Source organism: Phocoena sinus, chromosome 1 (genome assembly GCF_008692025.1).
Source record: "Phocoena sinus isolate mPhoSin1 chromosome 1, mPhoSin1.pri, whole genome shotgun sequence".
In the NCBI taxonomy this organism is placed as follows: Eukaryota; Metazoa; Chordata; class Mammalia; order Artiodactyla; family Phocoenidae; genus Phocoena; species Phocoena sinus.
The window spans coordinates 143120038-143139845 of NC_045763.1; the positions used below are offsets into that span (position 1 = coordinate 143120038).

Genomic DNA, 19808 nt, shown 5'->3' on the forward strand with positions numbered 1-19808 from the left:
TTTTTAAGTAATGTTTAAATATTTTAAAAAATAAATGTTAAAAAAAAACGTTTAAAATTAACCTTACTGAATTAGCTAAATAACATTGATTTTGCACACTTATTTCTTACCTCTTCTTTTGTCTTTTTTGATATCACTCGGAGCCAGTCTCCAATCATGCTCAGGACAGCAGCAAAGTAAGCAAGCCCTACAAGGATCCAAAACCATACGACAGGCTTATAGAAGTCTAGATATTCAATATCTGATCCACCTGTGAGAGAAAAACAAAGTAGGACAAAATAACTTCATATTCATAAAAGTAAATAATATAGATTCCTGCTAAAATTATCAACTAAATTTTGGCTTTCTAAACACAGAAATCGTCTTGTCAGTTGATCCATGTTATTTTGTTCATATGGAATTCCTTGTTTTCACTCAATCCTTATCTATTTTTCAATTTTTAAATTGAAGTACAGTTGATTTACAATATTTTATTAGTTTCAGGTATTAGGAAGTTCTTAATAAGACCTTTCATTACTTCTCCAGATAGTAACAATTTTTCCTTGTCCCATGTTTCTTTTTTGTTTATTATAATTGATCTCAACTAGTGTAGCACTTAATTATTCCATGCGTATTAGTTTCTCTTTCCACCTCTATTGCAACAAATGGGAAACAGAGATGACACTTTTTTTGGTATGGATTTAACTTTGTGTCTTTATCCTATTGCCTATCAATTCATGCTAACCAATCAATACATGCAAACCAATCAATTCGAAGTCAACTCGGACAGAAAGTAGTTCTTATTTTAAATCATCAATACAATGGATTGATAACAAATGCCAGAGACAATGCCTTGGTGGGTCTACTTTGAATAAATAGTAACTTGCAGGTGATATTGCCATTCATTATTCGCTGACTTTTCAGAGGAATTCCCATGTTTGTCACAAATTTAAATCCCTAGCTCTCAAGAAAAAATTGGCAAAGTTCTTTTGCTTTAATCTATGTTACTTCTCCATTCATTTGGTACAGTAACTGCACCTATGAGAATCTGAATACATTTCAATACATCCCAACTTTAGCACATATTAATAGGGCACTCAAATTAAGTTTCAAACACTGAAACAGTTGTGAGGTTTTTTTCACAATAGAAGAAAGCATGTCTCTCTCTTGAGAAATTCATAATTTAGCCTGAGAAAGCCTCACATAGACAATTAACCACAATGGGGTATACCAAGTGATAGGGAAAAAGAATAAAAAGTACTATGAGAGGACACAGAAGAAATGATTTTTCTTCTGGAAGGGTGAAAATGAGAAGACAGAAGGTGAATCTTAAATAATGAGGATCAAAACAGAAAAGTTCAGTGTGAAAATATTTGATATATTCAAAGGACTGTTAGTATCGACTAAAGCTACATTTGGAAGGGGGTCAAGGGAGCAGACAGGTAGAAGAGGGGAATCTAGAAAAAATAAGTTGTATCAGGTTGTAAAGACTTGCTCCTAAAGTAATGGGGAGTAGGTAAAAGTTTATAGGCAGATTCGTGTTTGACTATATGCACAGAAAGATCTGGTGGCCGAGAGAGGAGGATTGACAGAGAAGCCCCATGAGAAACTTTGTTTTGAACTAGCTAAGCAATGATTGTGCCTGAGTTAGACTGGGATGGAAAGAAGAGACTTTTGAGGCAGAATTGTCAGGGACTGACGACTAGATAGTTGGTGTGATAAGTGAAAGGAAGGGGTATAGGATGACCAGAGACCACAGACCCTCATTGAGAGATGGTACCAGCAACTGAACAGGAAACACAGGGGAAGGAACAGTGACAATAAAAGGGAAAGTCATTCAAACTGGGACATAATAAATTTGAAGCGCTTGAGATACCAACAGGCAAGATAGCCAGCAGGATCCTTAAATACTAATCTAACACTTAATAGGGCAGAGCAGGAGATAAAGATTTTAGGATCAACAGCACAGAGACTAGGGCTGCTTAAACAGGGGTGATGGACATACTCAATTCACAAAATTTAACCTGTACCTTCAGAAGAACAGCTAATAAACAGCAAATACACATTAAAAATCAAATATAAAATTTTGAATGTAACATTACTCTCTAATTATAAATTAGACTGAGTTGCCCACAATGACATTTTCAAATTACTAAAGGGTCAGAGTAAAAAGAGAACCTTTTTTTATCAGGCAAATAATATGAACAGATACAAGTTCAGTTTTCTTTTGGGACTAAGAATAATTTTCAAGATTCAGTTTATAAAGTCAATAATATTACCCGCAAAATATTGTAAAATTTTTTACCTTGTGCAGCATTTATTAAAATGTAATTTCTGGGGAGGATTACAAAGGCTAAATGCATACTGTGATGGTTAAGACTTGGCCCATGGGGGATGCAGCTCTACAAATTCACAGAGTGACTTAAGAAATGTGTGTGGAAATTTGTTATATGATAGGCTCACTAGCAAATTCCATTTTTAAAATGTTTCCATTTCAATGAAACCAGAATGACATTTTTTCCCAAGTACTTTCTCTTTCAAAACCAGAAAATCCTCATCCAAATAGTTGTGACTCACTTAACACATAAGTTCACCAAAATGTTGATTTTAGAAGTTAGTTCATGCTTAAGATGACTTTTTATAAGTCTTCTTTCTTATAAACAGGATGTCACAGTTTGAAAAGAGTAAATTAACTTAATCTCAAAAAGGTCTATATTTGGGTAAAATGTTCATCCCACAAGTTTTAGTGGATTCTAAACCTGGGGAAGGGTGGGATGGGGGATGTTTTCCCATTCTTAATTGCCACTCTTAAGATGAAATACTGGCAGTCAAGTGATCCAGGAAAAGCTAATGTATATAAATAGAAGTATTATCCAACAACTCACAAATTCTTTTCACTTTCTGATATCTAAGATTTATGAATTAATTTTCACATTATTCATTTGATTCAAGAATCTTAACCAAATCAAAATATCTGTAATGTTAAGATAACTTACTAAAAAGTTATTAGTTTTATTTTTAAATTAGGAAATATTTTTTAAATGTATTGGTTATTATAAGCATTACTCTTAGTCTAGCACATTCAAGAAACCTGTGCATGGGTCTCTTACTTGTTAAAAACCTAGGGCAATTTCTCTGTCCTGGATTCCCTCCCTATGTGCCCCCTAACCCCATACCAGGCTTTATACCCATTGCAGCTGATTTACAAAATATTCAAACTCTGATGGAGAGAGAAGAGTGAAAGCTAAGACTTACTGATGGCCTACCTAAATGAAATCATGCCATCCTAAAGCCCTGAGGGGGTAGGTGTTGAGGGGAGTTGTATTCTTACTCCTCATATTTCCATTGATTTAGGACAAGACTATTAGCAAGACCATTTAGTCATAGAGTTAAACCATATCTCCAGCTGCCTTTATCAGATACCTTTTAAGCTGACATTTCAATTGCCATCATTCTTACAGCCCGTTCAGAACTCATGGGTGAAAGACTGGTATTGGCTCCCTGAAATCCCAATAGTAAATACCCCCATTTTACAATAGAGAAACCATACTCTCAGTAGGTAAAATAACAGTTGTCAGGTTACACAGGAAAGCGGGCATCAGAGCTAGAATTCAAAGCCAGGCCTGCCTAGCTTCAGGTCACAGGCTCTTTTCATTGAACCAGGCTGTCTATGTCACCTATGATCGCTTCTGATGTCCGTCCCATCATTTATCCACTATCCATTTTTTATCCATACTGTATGGTAGACACTTAGCTAGGGCTGGAAACACTAAGTCAAACAAAGTGTTCCTCTTCCCTTCAAGGTTCCTACCTAGAAATCAGGTGGGTCTGAAGGTCAGCACTGTTTTACCAGGAGCCTCTTTACCTTGCTTATGTCCTTATTCCAACAGTTTCCAGAAGTTGGCCCTATTCTGCTCTATAGAACTTGAATATACAATGCCGTCTCCTCCTTAAATTTAATTTTCTTTCTCTTGATGCTGCTGATCCATAGAATATTTATAAAGAAAAAAAAAGATATAACCTGGATTTAAAGAATCATCTAGGCATTTTGGACTAAACTCCATGCCCCTCTTCTGGTTTTCTAAAATGTATTATAGAATACACATATACACAAATGTGTATACACATACAACTTTGTTCTAAAGAAAATAAAGGTCATTTCTTTACATGGGTCTGTAAGTATTTTAGTTTAGATATCAAATATGGATTTCAATTTTTTTTGGTTTGTTTGACTTTTTTATTAATGAAAGCTATTCTGTCTTAATGTGATGGGGAAAAACATATTTTGCTTTAGTATATTTTTCTTTTTTTATACTAAAGCAATTTAACTGAATGAAGTGTTGTGTGTTTTTTTTTTAACATCTTTATTGGAGTATAATTGCTTTACAATGGTGGGTTAGTTTCTGCTTTATAACGAAGTGAATCAGCTATACATATACATATACCCCCATATCTCTTCCCTCTTGCATCTCCCTCCCTCCCACCCTCCCTATCCCACCCCTCTAGGTGGTCACAAAGCACCAAGCTGATCTCCCTGTGCTATGCGGCTGCTTCCCACTAGCTATCTGTTTTACATTTGGTATATGTATATATGTACATGCCACTCTCTCACTTTGTCCCAGCTTACCCTTCCCCCTCCCTGGGTCCTCAAGTCCATTCTCTAGTAGGTCTGCGTCTTTATTCCTGTCCTGCCCCTAGGTTCTTCAGAACCATTTTTTTTTTCTTAGATTCCATATATATGTGTCAGCATATGGTATTTGTTTTTCTCTTTCTGACTTACTTCACTCTGTATGACAGACTCTAGGTCCATCCACCTCACTACAAATAACTCAATTTCGTTTCTTTTTATGGCCGAGTAATAGTCCATTGTATATATGTGCCACATCTTCTTTATCCATTCATCTGTTGATGGACACTTAGGTTGCTTCCATGTCCTGGCTATTGTGAATAGTGCTGCAGAAACTAACACAACACTGTAAAGCAATTATACTCCAATAAAGATGTTTATAAAAAAAAAAAAGAAGTAGTTGTCCACTTCCTGCTAGGAAGATTAGGAAAGATTAGGTAAAATCTCAGGAAAAAATCTTTTCCTAAGATTAGGAAAACTGCCATTAGAAGAATGATGATGGCAGTCTCAATGATCATAAAGAAAGATCAACACACTGTCTTGCTCATCCTTTTTACAAGGATGGAAATCTACAGGATATAGGATGTACATTATTGTTACCCTTAGAAATTACCTTTAAGTCTCAATATAGAGTAATTCAGAGTCTTTTTCATTAAACTTAGTACAATTTACTGCCTGTCTCACTGACTTAACTGTCAATCACTAAACGTTTTCCTTGTCATTTTTTTCTCCACGTGCTTCTACAATTCTTCTATATATCCATTCTGAATCCTAGAAGTTAAATAACTTCTTGGTTTGCCCACAGTCCCTAGGACTTCTGAACAGTTTGGGTCAAATCCCATTTAATTAATTACACAGATAACTCTCAGTTCTCTGATGAGTTCTCTGAGAGTCACCAGCTGAATCAGGGGGTGACCAGATGCCTTGCAGAATTTTCCCATATTAACACAGAACCACCAAGAAGAGAAGACAATTTCTTATTTAATTGTTACTCTTGGATTTCAAACATTCTGTCCCATAGGAACAGGAACTAGAGCAATCATTATCGCTAAGTGCTAAGCACAGTATGTATTATAAAATATGTGCTCACTAAACAGCAGAATGAATGAACATATGAATGATGAATATAAGACATCTCCCTAACAGTCACATAAACCCTCTCTTTTCAATCAAAGCAATTTTTCTGAGCCATTGTGGTGGTGGTGGTACTGACTGTTCTTCAGTTGACCTCACTTCTTTCTCATCAGGTAGTTTCCTTGTTATTTCTTAAATTCCTGGCAAATTTTTGCACAGTGATCAGCTCAATAATAGCAATTTTAATACCTGGCCTTTGATACAGTTGCAAAATTTAGGCCACATCAGGAACTGTTTTCTCCAGGTGCTCTATAAGGACAAATTGTTTTGAACAAAAAAAACTTACCATGGTATTTCAATGGAGATTTATAATCTCCATTAATCTTCTATTAAGCAAGCTCTGAGCACTCCATGACTAAATGAGTCATGGCTTTGGTTATAAGAGAAAGCAATAGTTTGGTTACTAAAAACTGCATTTCCACTAATGACTATGAAAACATAACTCCAAGAAAACTTAATTCCTTTTTAAAAATTAATTAATTAATTAATTTTTGGCTGAGTTGGGTCTTTGTAGCTGCGTGTGGGCTTCCTCTAGTTGTGGCAAGCGGGGGCTACTCTTCGTTGCGGTGCACGGGCTTCTTATTGTGGTGGCTTCTCTTGTTGCAGAGCATGGGCTCTAGGTGTGCCGGCTTCAGTAGTTGTGGCTCGCGGGCTCTAGAGCACAGGCTCAGTAGTTGTGGCGCACGGGCTTAATTGCTCCATGGCATGTGGGCTCTTCCCAGACCAAGGCTCGAACCCATGTCCCCTGCATTGGCAGGCGGATTCTTAACCACTGCACCACCAGGTAAACCCGAAAACTTAATTCTTAATATGAGATATACAAAAATGTTTTTTCTAAAGTCAAAAAATGTGAAGACAAATGATTCTATAACTGTGAAAACCGTAAAGGTTTAGTAAACATACCAGAAGGGGAATTTTACCTGTTCAAAGTCCCAAATTATATATTCTATATAGAGGAGCATAAGGCATTAAGCATAAAGCCTGACTAACCCAGTAAGTATTCAAAATTACACGTGAGATGAAGAAAATTTCATTATTGAACTAAATATACTAAATTTCACTGATCGAAATTCCAAGAAAATATATTTGGATGGCAAAGTAAATTTATGCTCAGAAGGAAAATGTGTTTTCCTAATATCAATCATAAGGGTTTCTTAGAATACCTCCAAACTTTTGGCTAAAATTTTTGGCTTTTATTAAAAAAGTAGGTAATGTGAGAACACTGCTTTGTGAAACTATATATTTGTATCTGGCTTTCACTCAATCATGTTATCTCTTATGAACTAACCTGGTTTACAAAAAGGAGTGTTTCTAAAGACTTCTTTGGGCAGCTTCTAAACAATGACTCACTGTAACCCTAACAGTGTGTGTGTGTGTGTGTGTGTGTGTGTGTGTGTGTGTGTGTGTGTGTGTGTGTATTTATCCTTTTAATGTGCTGTTGGATTCTGTTTGCTAGTATTTTGTTGAGGATTTTTGCATCTATATTCATCAGTGATATTGGTCTGTAATTTTCTTTTTTTGTAGTATCTTTGTCTGGTTTTGGTATCAGGGCGATGGTGGCCACATAGAAGGAGTTTGGGAGTGTTCCTTCCTCTGCAATTTTTTGGAAGAGTTTGAGAAGGATGGGTGTTAGCTCTTCTCTAAATGTTTGATAGAATTCACCTGTGAAGCCATCTGGTCCTGGACTTTTGTTTGTTGGAAGATTTTTATCACAGTTTCAATTTCATTACTTGTGATTTGTCTGCTCATGTTTTCTATTTCTTCCTGGTTCAGTCTTGGAAGGTTATACCTTTCTAAGAATTTATCCATTTCTTCCAGGTTGTCCATTTTATTGACACAGAGTTTCTTGTAGTAGTCTCTTAGCATGCTTTGTATTTCTGCGGTGTCTGTTGTAAATTTTCCTTTTTCATTTCTAATTTTTTTGATTTGAGTCCTCTCCTTCTTTTTCTTGATGAGTCTAATGACTATCAATTTTGTTTATCTTCTCAAAGAACCAGATTTTAGTTTTATTGATCTTTGCTATTGTTTTCTTTGTTTCTATTTCATTTATTTCTGCTCTGATCTTTATGATTTCTTTCCTTCTGCTAACTTTGGATTTTGTTTGTTCTTCTTTCTCTAGCTCCTTTAGATGTAAGGTCAGATTGTTTATTTGAGATGTTTCTTGTTTCTTGAGGTAGGCTTGTAAAGCTATAAACTTCCCTCTTAGAATTGATTTTGCTGCATCCCATAGGTTTTGGATCGTTGTGTTTTCATTGTCATTTATCTCTAGGTATTTTTTGATTTCCTCTTTGATTTCTTCAGTGATCTCTTGGTTAGTTAATAATGTATTGTTTAGCCTCCATGTGTTTTTTTTTTTATGTTTTTCTCCCTGTAATTCATTTCTAATCTCATAGCATCGTGGTCAAAAAAGATTCTTGATATGATTTCGATTTTCCTAAATTTACTGAGGCTTGATTTGTGACCCATGATGTGATCTATCCTGGAGAATGTTCCATGAGCACTTGAGAAGAAAGTGTAATCTGCTGTTTTTGGATGGAATGTCCTATAAATATCAATTAAATCTATCTGGTCTATTGTGTCATTTAAAGCTTCTGTATCCTTATTAATTTTCTGTTTGGATGATCTGTCCATTGGTGTAAGTGAGGTGTTAAAGTCCCCCTCTTAATTATTGTGTTACTGTCAATTTCCTCTTTTATAGCTGTTAGCAGTTGCCTTATGTATTGAGGTGCTCCTATGTTGGGTGCATATATAATTGTTGTATCTTCTTCTTGGATTGATCCCTTGATCATTATGTAGTGTCCTTCCTTGTCTCTTGTAACATTCTTTATTTTAAAGTCTATTTTATCTGATATGAGTATTGATACTCCAGCTTTCTTTTTTTTTTGCGGTACACGGGCCTCTCACCGCTGTGGCCTCTGCCATCACAAAGCACAGGCTCCAGACGCGCAGGCCCAGCGGCCACGGCTCACGGGCCCAGCCGCTCCGCGGCATGTGGGATCTTCCTGGACCGGGGCACGAACCCGTGTCCCCTGCATTGGCAGGCGGACTCTCAACCACTGCACCACCAGGGAAGCACCCCTAGTAATTTTTTTAAAGCAGGGATTTAGAAGACTAGTTTTAAAAGCAAGCCTAAATAAGTAGAACTCAATCTTTCACAGACTTCCATATAATTAATATAGCTTCTTAGATTTTAGTGAAGAAGGGCTGATCTAGCTCTCTGCCTATAATAGCAAGCATGATTTAACAATTTATCAAGTCCTCATCAAATAAAAAATAAAATGACAAAAGTTAAGGAACAAAAAATAGGAAGCCAGCAGTAAATTGTCAAATATAACTTTTACCATTAACTTTAACTTACCTCTACAAATTTGACTATAAATTATTATAGGCATTGCTAAAATCAAGTAAATGAACTTTGCTAAATAGTTTACTTTCTCTTCTCACCTCTCTGTGAACCACAGTTAGCAATGGGGGGGTCTGTTTATTCATATGTAAAATAAAAGTGCTCCAGTGGACCTGTGGCTCCCAGGCCTTTTTTAGCTCTAGAACCCTGAGCACTGGTAAAAGAACAAAAAGGGCCATCAGGAAGGAGTACATAAGAATTACTAAGGTAACCAACCAGCCAGTAAAACATATCCTTTGCATACATATAAATATAAAATTAAAATTTGCTGGGAGAGCTCTTCCTGCCAAAAAACTACTAAATGTTGAATTCTTATGTTCAGTCACATACACAGAGAAACCTGAACCCTTGTACCTATTTGTCTTTACAAATTTGTCTCTAAATGCTTTTGATCCAATATTGCCAACAGTGAAAAGGATTTGCTCATGCAAATGTAAATTTATATTTATTTATGAGTAGAAATCTATTATGCTCTAATATATTATATCATGAACATTATGACATATAAAAATAAAAAGTAAGAGGTTTAAAAATACAAAGCAACAAGGGTTGTCCTGTTTTCTTCCTATGGCAGAAGGTCTACCTGCATGGATTGTCTTGCCCATCCCCTGGGGATGAGCACACTGCTTCAGAGTTCCGGTCTAAACTACCACATCATCACTTGCTGCTTTTGAGATGCTCCTAATAATTACACCAAGGTTACAACCTGTGTCCTAAACATTTATATATCACTTTCCAAAATTTACTCCTTTTCCTTTAATAACACCACAGTTTGAAGAATATGTTTTTTAATTTGTCTTCAAAGAAGTTCAGTACAGCAGTGTAACTGAACTCTAATCCCATTCAGAGTAGGGTTTGCAGGCTTGAGAATGGCATCAGACAATGAGTGTCTATTACGGGAAGTACATCTCTCTTTTCTTTGGAGATTTATAGCCTAATAGAAAGATGAGAAAGTTCAAGCTAGAGCAGTGCCTCTTGCTTTTTCCTGGCAAAAATATCAAAATTAAGTGAGAATACTATCTGTCAGGACATCTAATAACAAGAGAGAAAGTTCTAAAAAATAAACAACTGATATTTCCCAGATAGGGTTATAAGTCGTCTTAACTTAGTGGCTAATTTTTACTTTATTGTCACAAGGTATCCAGAGGGAAAGACTATTTTTATGTACTCTACTTAACTATAAGAGGCAGTTATTTTCTAAGATCCTTAAAAAAAAAAACCTCATAATTTTTGTTTTCCAAAGACTCTTGCAAAGGGCATGCATTTCCTAAGCCAGCCTTTGCCACATCTGCCCCCTTGTCCACATTTTCATTCCAAAAATGCTCCCTGGCCACAAATATCTAGCATGTAAAGCCTATCGTACTAGGAATAGGGTTCTACAGTTTCACAAAGACCAAAACAGCTACAAAATGCATAAATTAAGGAGAGAAAGATGAGTCAACAAAAGTGGTTTCCATCTACTTCTCCAATTTTCTCAGCATTTGTCGCTTTGAACACATCAAATTCCTTTGCAAGTTATTAGCAAAGTGTATTTCTACCATTTTTCATTATTCCTCTGTAAACCACAAATACAATTAAAATAATGGGTTTAAAGAGGGGTATAATAAAAATAAATTCCTAGTAATAGTAAAGATGTTTATTAGACTACACTTAATGCCATGCAAATATTTTGTTTCCCTGCTCCCCTACAGTACTGTGACCATGACTCTGTATTCAGGTGCCTACTGATATACAAAATGTTTTCATTGAACTTAACAGCTCAGGCAGCTGAGAGTGGCTACTAATAGACTCACCTAATCTAACCAGTGTCAGAGTGTGGATCTCCTAAAGGAAATTAAAAAAGAAATTGTTTTTCTTCTTCTACAAAACCAAAAGTAAAATTATTTGTTCGTTTTTTTCTAAGCCAGTTTATACTGTGGTCAAAACTGAACACTATTTTAAGATTCCACCCACTTTTTTTTAATTTATAATTTTTGTTTTTGTAGAGAGTCTCCGATTATGAGGGTCACACACTAGACTGACACATATTTAAAATAACATGCACTGTATTATATCACTGAAACTTGCTAAGATAAAAGAACTTAAATGTTCTCACTGAACAAACAAATAAATGAAGCAAGTGAGGTAAGGGATGTATTAATTAACTGGATCCTTTCACAATGTATATGAAAACACCACAGTGTGCATTTTAAATATCTTACAATTTTGTTTGTCAGCTGTACCTCAATAAAGCTGAAAAATAAACACATTAATAAATAAACATACCTATGCATTACCATAAAACATTAAAAATTAAATTGAATACAATAACATGTGTAATACAAGGCTGTTGGCCTGAAAATGGAAGACTCGTCACCTAATACCTATATATTCCACAGTAATTATAAGACCTTGTTAATTATATTTATAAAGTGGTACAACAGCCTAAGATTAACATGCCACAGTATAAATTTTGTTATCATCACTGTGTCTCACTTTCTGCTACATTAAAGCACTTTCAACTTCTACTTATGCGAATTATATCTATGTCGTCAATGAAAGGTAGAAAAATGGGTATTTTAGGACAGAAGCTCATCGTCCTACGTGGAGCTGCAAATCTCTGAGATTCTTCTCTCTGCATTTTGCTAATTAGAAAACTAAAAAATCTCCATCAGCATGATGTACCCTCCTTTCTCAGGGCCTCCATCCAGCACAGAGATGTGTACATAGTGTTTTTGACCAAAAGCAAAGCTTTGCTTGTAAAAATATCCCCATCTTCAAGGGTATTATACATTCCCCAGAAAGAAGGGCTTTGCCAGGTTAAACTGTAATTAACAAATAATAAAAACAGAGGCCTTCTCTGAGATTTTTATAAAACTATACAACATATTTTCTTTTCTGATAATATTTAAGTAAGAAGTTTGAGTCAAGAAAGAACAGTAAACAACCAGAAAGTATTAAACCCTCAAAACTGAATTAGCCTAGTGAGTTTATTCTGGGAAGTTTAATAGCACATTTCTACTATAATGTTTATTAGCATGTTTTTCTAACACTTCAAACTGATTTTTTTTTTTTAAAAAAAAGAATGGTTTAGATTCTCAGGAGCTGGTCAAACTGATTCATGTTAGAGCATTATTATATCACTTTTACCACTATTACCACAATTTGTTTAAAATTGGAGTTAGAACAGTAATAATAATTGGATAGCATAACCAGAAAGGAGAGAGGTGAAATGACAGGAATGTAAGACCTAAGAGATACAACAATAAAGCAAATAGCAACTGAAATAACATATATAGAGAAGGAAAAATTTTTTAAAAACCGTCTATTTAAAAATGTGGACAAAATATTAAAAAGGTCAGAACATTGACATTAGAATTGAAAATTAAAGGAGAGAAATATCTTAGAGAAGAAGGTTTTAAGTAGCTAAGAACATCTTCTAAAGTTTGCACGTGTTTCTAAAACCAAAGCATAAGAGACTGATGTCACCAAGATGGTGACATAGCTTGTTCCTGACTTTGCTCCCCGTCATGAGAAGAACAACTAACAACTATTCGAGGCCAAGACACCACTGAGAGAATCCTAGGACATGGAAGTGGGGCTGAAGCACCCTCGGCACCCCAGAGATCAAGACAGACTGCATTAGAAGAATGGATGTTACCTGAACCTATTATGGTAATCATTTCATTTCATGATCAAACCATCCTGCTGTACACCTTAAACCTATGCAGTGATGTATGTCAATTATTTCTCAATAAAACTGGGGAAAAAAACCCTAAGACATGAAAAGCCCTAGTAAAAAGAGCAAAGATGGTTTAAACTTGAATTCTTGTACCACTAAAAAATAAATAAATAAGATGCAGATAAATGGTTTCTGAAATTAGGGTGGGACTATAAATTCTGAACAACCAGCAATTTAAATTTCTTTCATAGAATGAAAAATAAATATTCAACTGTACTTTTTTGCTTACCTTCACTGTCACGGAATGACTCCCCCCACCCCACCTTTATTTTTTTTTGGCTCTGTCACTGTTATGGATGAAATTGTGTCTTCCAAAAATATGGGTCGAAGTCCCTGGTACCTTGGAACATGACCTTATTTGGAAATAAGGCCCTTGCAAATGTAATTAGTTAAGATGAATTCATACTGGAGTAGAGTGGGCTTTTAATTCAATATGACTGGTGTCTTTATAAGAAGAGGGAAATTTGGGCACAGCGACAGGAACACAGGGAGAATGCCATGTGATGACAGAAGCAGAGATGGGAATGACGCAGCTGCAAGCCAAGGACCAGCAAGGACTGATGGTCTCTTCCTCCAGAAGCTGGGAAGAAGCAATGAAGGATTCTACCAGTCTCAGAAGGATCCTGCCCCTGCTGGCATCTTGATTTTGAACTTCTATGAGAGAATGACTTCCTTTTGTTTAAAGCCACCCAGTTTGTGGTACTTTGTTATGACAGCCCTGGGAAACAAAGACAGTCACTGTGTTGTCCTGCAAACCCAAGAGAAAAGTCTAACTAAAGGAGAAGGGTTAGGAGAGCAGTGTCAGTACCAGCAAAAACTTACCTGCAACGTAGTCACCAAAGCCAATGGTTGTTAAAGTGATAACCACAAAATAAATGGCGTCCAGGGCACTCCAGCCTTCTATGTGCTTGAATATGACTGCAGGCAGAGCAACAAAGAGTACACAGCCAAACAGTATAAATATGATTGTTGAGATGATTCGAATCTTGGTTTGACTAACATTCCACTTCTAAGGATGAGAGAGAGAGAGAGATGGAGAAATCGATTGAGATAGATTATCAATGTACCTGTGAAGTTGACCTATATATCAATACACTGTTATCAGCAAATTAGTAAATGAGAATAGTATTTTATTCCCTCTTATAATTAATTTTAATTGTACTTACTTACAAATATTGGGTATAACATGAATAACTGAAAACAACCAATGCTAATAATGATGCTGCTTTACCCTTAACACAGCTTTACAACAGGTAAATCACTTTCTAAAGTAAATTACATTTGCTCTGAGAATAAAATTTCAGACTTACATTGTTCTTTGTTTACCTGAACTACTTTTGAAATATTTCTATTCTATAGGCATACAACTCATTGCATGCCAAAGATAATCTAGAAATATATGAAATGGAGAAAACTGAACCATGAATTAAATATCTACTGTTGATAGTTGATAAAATTATTAATTTCATGAAGACTTTTCCCTCTCACTCCTACCACATTTTCCTATCATTCTTCAATTGGTTAAAGTGAAATACTAACAGACTTAAAGTTGATTCCCATGTGAACCAGATGAACTACCTCTCTGTTCTGTGGCCTTAAGCTGTACAACTAAATATACCAGACATGATATGTAGGCAAGGATAAGTCTTCAGCAGCCCTAAGCTACAGCTGCCCTCAGAGGACCCATATTTTTTCACTCTTTCCCTTCTCAGAAATCTCTACAGCAAAACATAGTAAGTGAAGTATGTACATACAGCCATTTATCTCCATATCTCTTTTTTTCGTTATCACTATATATTTTCATCTCCCTGGATCTGTCTTATCTACCATGACAATTATACGTCACATCCCCACCATATAAAAATCACTGAATTTTAGAGCTTGAACATTTTCTAGAGATAAAGATCTATAAAACCATCGAATGGAAAGTGGAAATAAAAGTTTCTCTAGTCTATCACCCTTATCATATACATGAGAGTTAAATGAATTCATGTTTGTAAAGTTCTCAGAACAGAGCTTAGTACTAAATGTTGAATCTTGACTACTGGGATGTATTCACTACCAGAGCATGGGATTTATTTTATGCACTGATGTGGATACAGCATGAAAAACATTCTCCAGCATCCTGTAGTCACTCAAACATCTGTTGAATGAATGAATGAAGAACAATTCAGCATTATCAAGTTCATGCCACTAACCTTCCCTCTAAGTTAATGTAATACAAGATACTTTTAATATCAATATAAGAAAAATATAACACCAAAAGAGGATAAAACAACTAGTTGGGAAGAACCATGCCTTCTTTAGTCTAACGTAAAAATATTTGAGAATGAACTTTGAACTTAATATGAAACATATCTAATGCTAAAACTGGAATTATAATTTAAATTGAAAAACTAATACTCAGTGGTCTTATTTCATCAATAGAGTTAAATACTTCATTGAATTTTTTATGAAAAGATAAATTATTGAATAATAAATAAAATGTATTGTAATAGTAGTGACAGTACTAACAAACCATTTATAATCTCACTAACAATTATTTTCTTTATTCATAATTTTTTTTCAAGAATAGAAGCTTGTCATCATGATATTTTTCACTTAAGATCTAATTAGAGCATTTTCATTTTATTTTATTTCTTCTATTGAATATATACCCATGAACATCTTGTGTATTACTTTTGGTTCTACTAAATTACATCCCTTAGTTAAATCTCTATCAATAACATGACTAACTTAAGTTATATGATCCCCTTTATCGTGTTTGCTATGTATTATTTGATCCTTCACAAAAGGGCTATTTGAAGTTTACTAGCTATGTTAGGCTTTCACTTATAATATCTCTAACTCTCAGAGTAATGCCTCATCATCAGTACCATTATTCACATTATATAAATGGCAAAATGGAGATTTAAGGGTAAAATAACTAGCTTAAGTGAATATAGCTAGGAGACAATACATCTGAAATTTGAACCCAGGACTGTCAGATTTCTACTTCTTTTCCTATATTTTGCTTTTTCTCATTCATTAATGTATTCATTTGAAGAAGTATAAAAATAACTATACAGTGAGTTACTTACAAATAGAGGTACATATAAATTGTTATAGAAAACCCAGTAAATGAACGTCTAACTGTATCTGAGGTGAAGAGAAAAGTTACAATATTTTTAAAATTTAAATGATTAACATATGTAGTTAAAAGGCTATTGTACTCACAATAAATGTATCTTCCACTTTTGCAATTCCTTTTCCAAATATGGTTCCTAGTTGATCTCCAACTCCAGCCAACAGAAAACCAAAGAGGGGAATTCCCAGTAAGGCATAGATGATACAGAATATTTTCCCCCCTTCTGTGCGTGGTGAGATGTTTCCAAATCCTAAAAAACACAAAGAAGAAGAAGAATTCAGCTGTTTATAAGTGAGTAATAGTTTAAAACATATGACCTCAAGATTGATTCAGAAATTCCCAAATATTATATCAATCCTAGATTTCAACTAATTAAGAATTGCTTTATACCACATAAGCTTTTAATGTAAAATCCTCTTATAAACAAATATTTTAACAATCTACAAAATATAGCTAGTGTTCCAATTAAACTAGATGATGAAAACTGAGGGAATAACACATGTAATAAAGTCAATGTTTTCATTAAATTTACCTCCACCTCTCTATACTGCTAATCCCGTCGACTACAAAGTTTTCGTTGCCATTTACTAAGAGTGTATTGCCTTCATTTAAGAGTATTCAAATATGCTTGAATTATTTAAAGTTTAATAACAACTTTTAAATTTTGTTTCCATTCAAGTATCTACAAAAAAGCAATAAATAAAAACTTAAAATTACGAAACCTTGTTAAAGTTCTGAGGATTCTGAAGGCTTTTCAATTTTGTGCAAGGATGGCTCTACTTGTTATGATTAAATCAGCTCAACTTTATTCCCCCCCTTTTTAAGAACAAAAGCAATGTCTACAAACATGTTTGAGGTAAAGAATGCATGTTCTCTAGAAGTACATAGAGTATTTTATTTGATATGTAATCCTCTCATTATCTTTCACATTAAATTAATCTGGAATTTTAGTTTTAATTTCCTCTTTTACTCAAGAATGTGGATTGGGATTTTAAGATTGGCATTTTTGTTGCTACTTCCTAGTTTTACGACTATAACTATCAAAGAGTATGGCCTGTATGATTTTTATTTTTGGGAATTTATTGAGATTTTCTTTGTGGCTTTATAATGGCCAATTTTTTTTGTTTCATTGTTTTTTGAAAATAATCTGAATGTTCTATTTGTTGGAAACAAAAAGGGTATATATTATCAAAGGGATTCATATCATCCCCCCAAATCCAGTCCTAATGTGGCTCCCTCACAAAACTTGCCCTGGGGGAGGAGAGGATGGGCTAATATTTGGTCATTTTAGCGCATACATTTTTCTCCCCATAATATTTCCATCTTTCTCTTCTTCCTATTCAGTCAATTTGGTATTCATTGCTAGTCAATTCATCTATTGAGGGTTGTGGGTTTTTTCAAACGTATTTAATTTTCAAGAACTTTGCCCGTTTTCATTAGTCGGTTCTTATGCCATGAAAATAACAATTACATTCATTTCTTTAACAATGTTGTATCATAAATTAACTCTATTCCCTGAGAGAAATCCTACACTTCCTTCATTTAGGTGACTTTCTTCAAGTGTCTGAGAATTCCTGGTCATATTTTCATACTTGTAAGCACAGTATAATAGTAGTTTGGTTAGTTTTTATGGCTGAAATCCATTTCCCAGCCTCAGTGAGAATCGTGGTTAATCTGGTGGGGCATGTAAGATTCTCTTCAAAGGAGAGTGGTTCAAGTAGTGTTGGCCGGAAAGAAGGGGGCTGGCATCTGATTGGCCTTTCACATAGAACTTGATAGCAAGGTTTCCTAATTCCTCATGGCAGCCTCCAGTTCACAGCTGCCTTTCTGCTTCCCAGACCTGCTGACTGCTTGGGGAACATGATGTAAGCTGTCTACACATTTAACTCATTTACCTTCCATCTGCTCTTATCTACTAATGCCTTGGAACGCTGAACATCAGGGCAATATGTACAAAGGTCCATCCAGGGCAAGTGTGAAAAAGGCCGAGAAGTCTTGTATCAAGGTAACGTGAAGAAGAAAAAGCCCATCACAAGTGTTAGACAGAATGCTTAAACTGGACTATTTGGGATGGTGCAGCATTTCTGTCCATTATCCAAGATGGAACTCAACAAGTTCTACCCTGTCCTCTATTCTAGCATCAATAAGCAGAATACCAATAACAAGAGAGCCTTGCTAAATCAGCAGTGTGGACTGGTTTGACCTGGGTTCTCTGATTATTACAGAGAGTCCTGCTAAGATCCAACACTATTTTATTGCCTCTCCAGATGAATAACCATGTGACCTGAAGTAGGGCAGGCATCTGAGTTATCCCATACCATCCCATTTTCTCTTCTTGCATAAGAGGACGAATGTCTTCAAAGTTATATCCATAAGAAGTAACCTACCTCCAGAAAGGGTCAAGGATCAAAAAGAAAAGATACAACGTTTTCTTTAATACTGACTGTGGCATTGCTATAAGTAGGCTCTGCAGTTTGTTTAAAAGATAAAAGCCTAAGTATCAGAGGGCTCAATTTGATCTGCCCCACACAAGTTAAAAGGGCATAGGAATAAAGGGCTCCAACTTTTCATCCATCACCGACTCAGATTCGGCCCAGAAGCCACTGGAACATCTTCAGAAAAGGGGACAGAGGACTTCCTCAGAAAGTCTATTTATATCACAAATGAAATGGCCCCAAATCCAAAGAATTCTAGATGTAAGGAAAGCCAATCACCTTTCATTGATCAAAAAACAGAAACCAGTTCCTTGTGGCATCTCTGTACTTCCTCTTTATCATCTCCAAAGTTAGAAGAAGGGAGAATTGAAGCGAGTAGGGTTGAAGGAACCTGATATGATTCTTCTCTGAGTCTCTTTCTGCTTCACCTTCCAAATGTTTCTCTCGACACCATTACGCTGAGCTCTCCAGCTGAATCTGTGCCTCAGAGGTGGCTGCCCTCACACAGTCACCCAGTGCACACACACAAAGTCACCTAGCCATTTTCTGACATAAAGGGCATGCCAACGACACCCTAAACATCTGCCCAGGTGACAGGATCACGTGGTTGTTCAGGGGATGTTCCTCACGTCTTCTCCTCTTCCCTGCATAAAATAAGAGTGGTCTCCTCTCCACGGATACACCACAGGGTCTAACCCAAGAACAGACCCTGGTTAAATGACTTGATATTATTAATGGACTTACAAAAAGTATCCATTGACTCTAAGCGATACAGTATGCCAAGCTTTTAAACTATTAATCTTAGTGGTTGTCTGGACTTCCTGACCCTTTCCCGTGGTTAGTCAGCAGCACCTTCCTTGCCTCAGGGTGAAACAGACTGTTCTGGCAAGAAGAAAATGGAAAAGAAACCATATTAAATTTTGTTTTCTTTTAACTCCTAAATTAAGGTGTTCACGCTCAAAATGCTTTGCCTGAGGAGAGCAGCTGTCAGTTTATAGCATCACATGTGCTTGGCAAGAAAGTTATAAGAGCAGCAGGCAATCCAGCTTCCCAAGAGCTTAAGGGAACAGACAAGACTGAAGATTGATGGGGCCTGACCTTGGAGGAGGCGGGGTGAGGCAGAAACCAGAGGATAGGACCTGGGAGGAGGAGGGCGTTTCAAAGATACCCTGAAGCTGTCTTGAAGAGATCAGTGGTTAAATTCTCAGGAATTCTGCAAGTCAGCTGACTTCACATTGACAGTATGAAATCAACTGTAGTAGGAATACTTACACCTCAGAAATTGGCAAGTGCTACAGTTTAGGGCTCCCCCCCACACCCCCAGCTACCTAATATTGACCAATACACTACAGAATAAGACAGAGTCAAATCTGAGAGACCGT

General features: G+C 35.7%; 1 protein-coding gene across 3 annotated transcripts in view; it reads right to left on the bottom strand.

Annotated features, from left to right (window-relative positions):
* KCNK2 (potassium two pore domain channel subfamily K member 2) overlaps positions 1-19808 on the bottom strand; it is a 228312-nt gene that overhangs the window by 63477 nt on the left and 145027 nt on the right. For all 3 annotated transcript variants that reach the window (XM_032644171.1, XM_032644181.1, XM_032644163.1), the window contains 3 exons: positions 16081-16241; positions 13687-13873; positions 111-250 (listed from right to left, as the gene is read on the bottom strand). In XM_032644171.1, coding sequence (XP_032500062.1) covers positions 111-250; positions 13687-13873; positions 16081-16241 — 488 coding nt within the window. The remainder of the gene's footprint in view (positions 1-110; positions 251-13686; positions 13874-16080; positions 16242-19808) is intronic.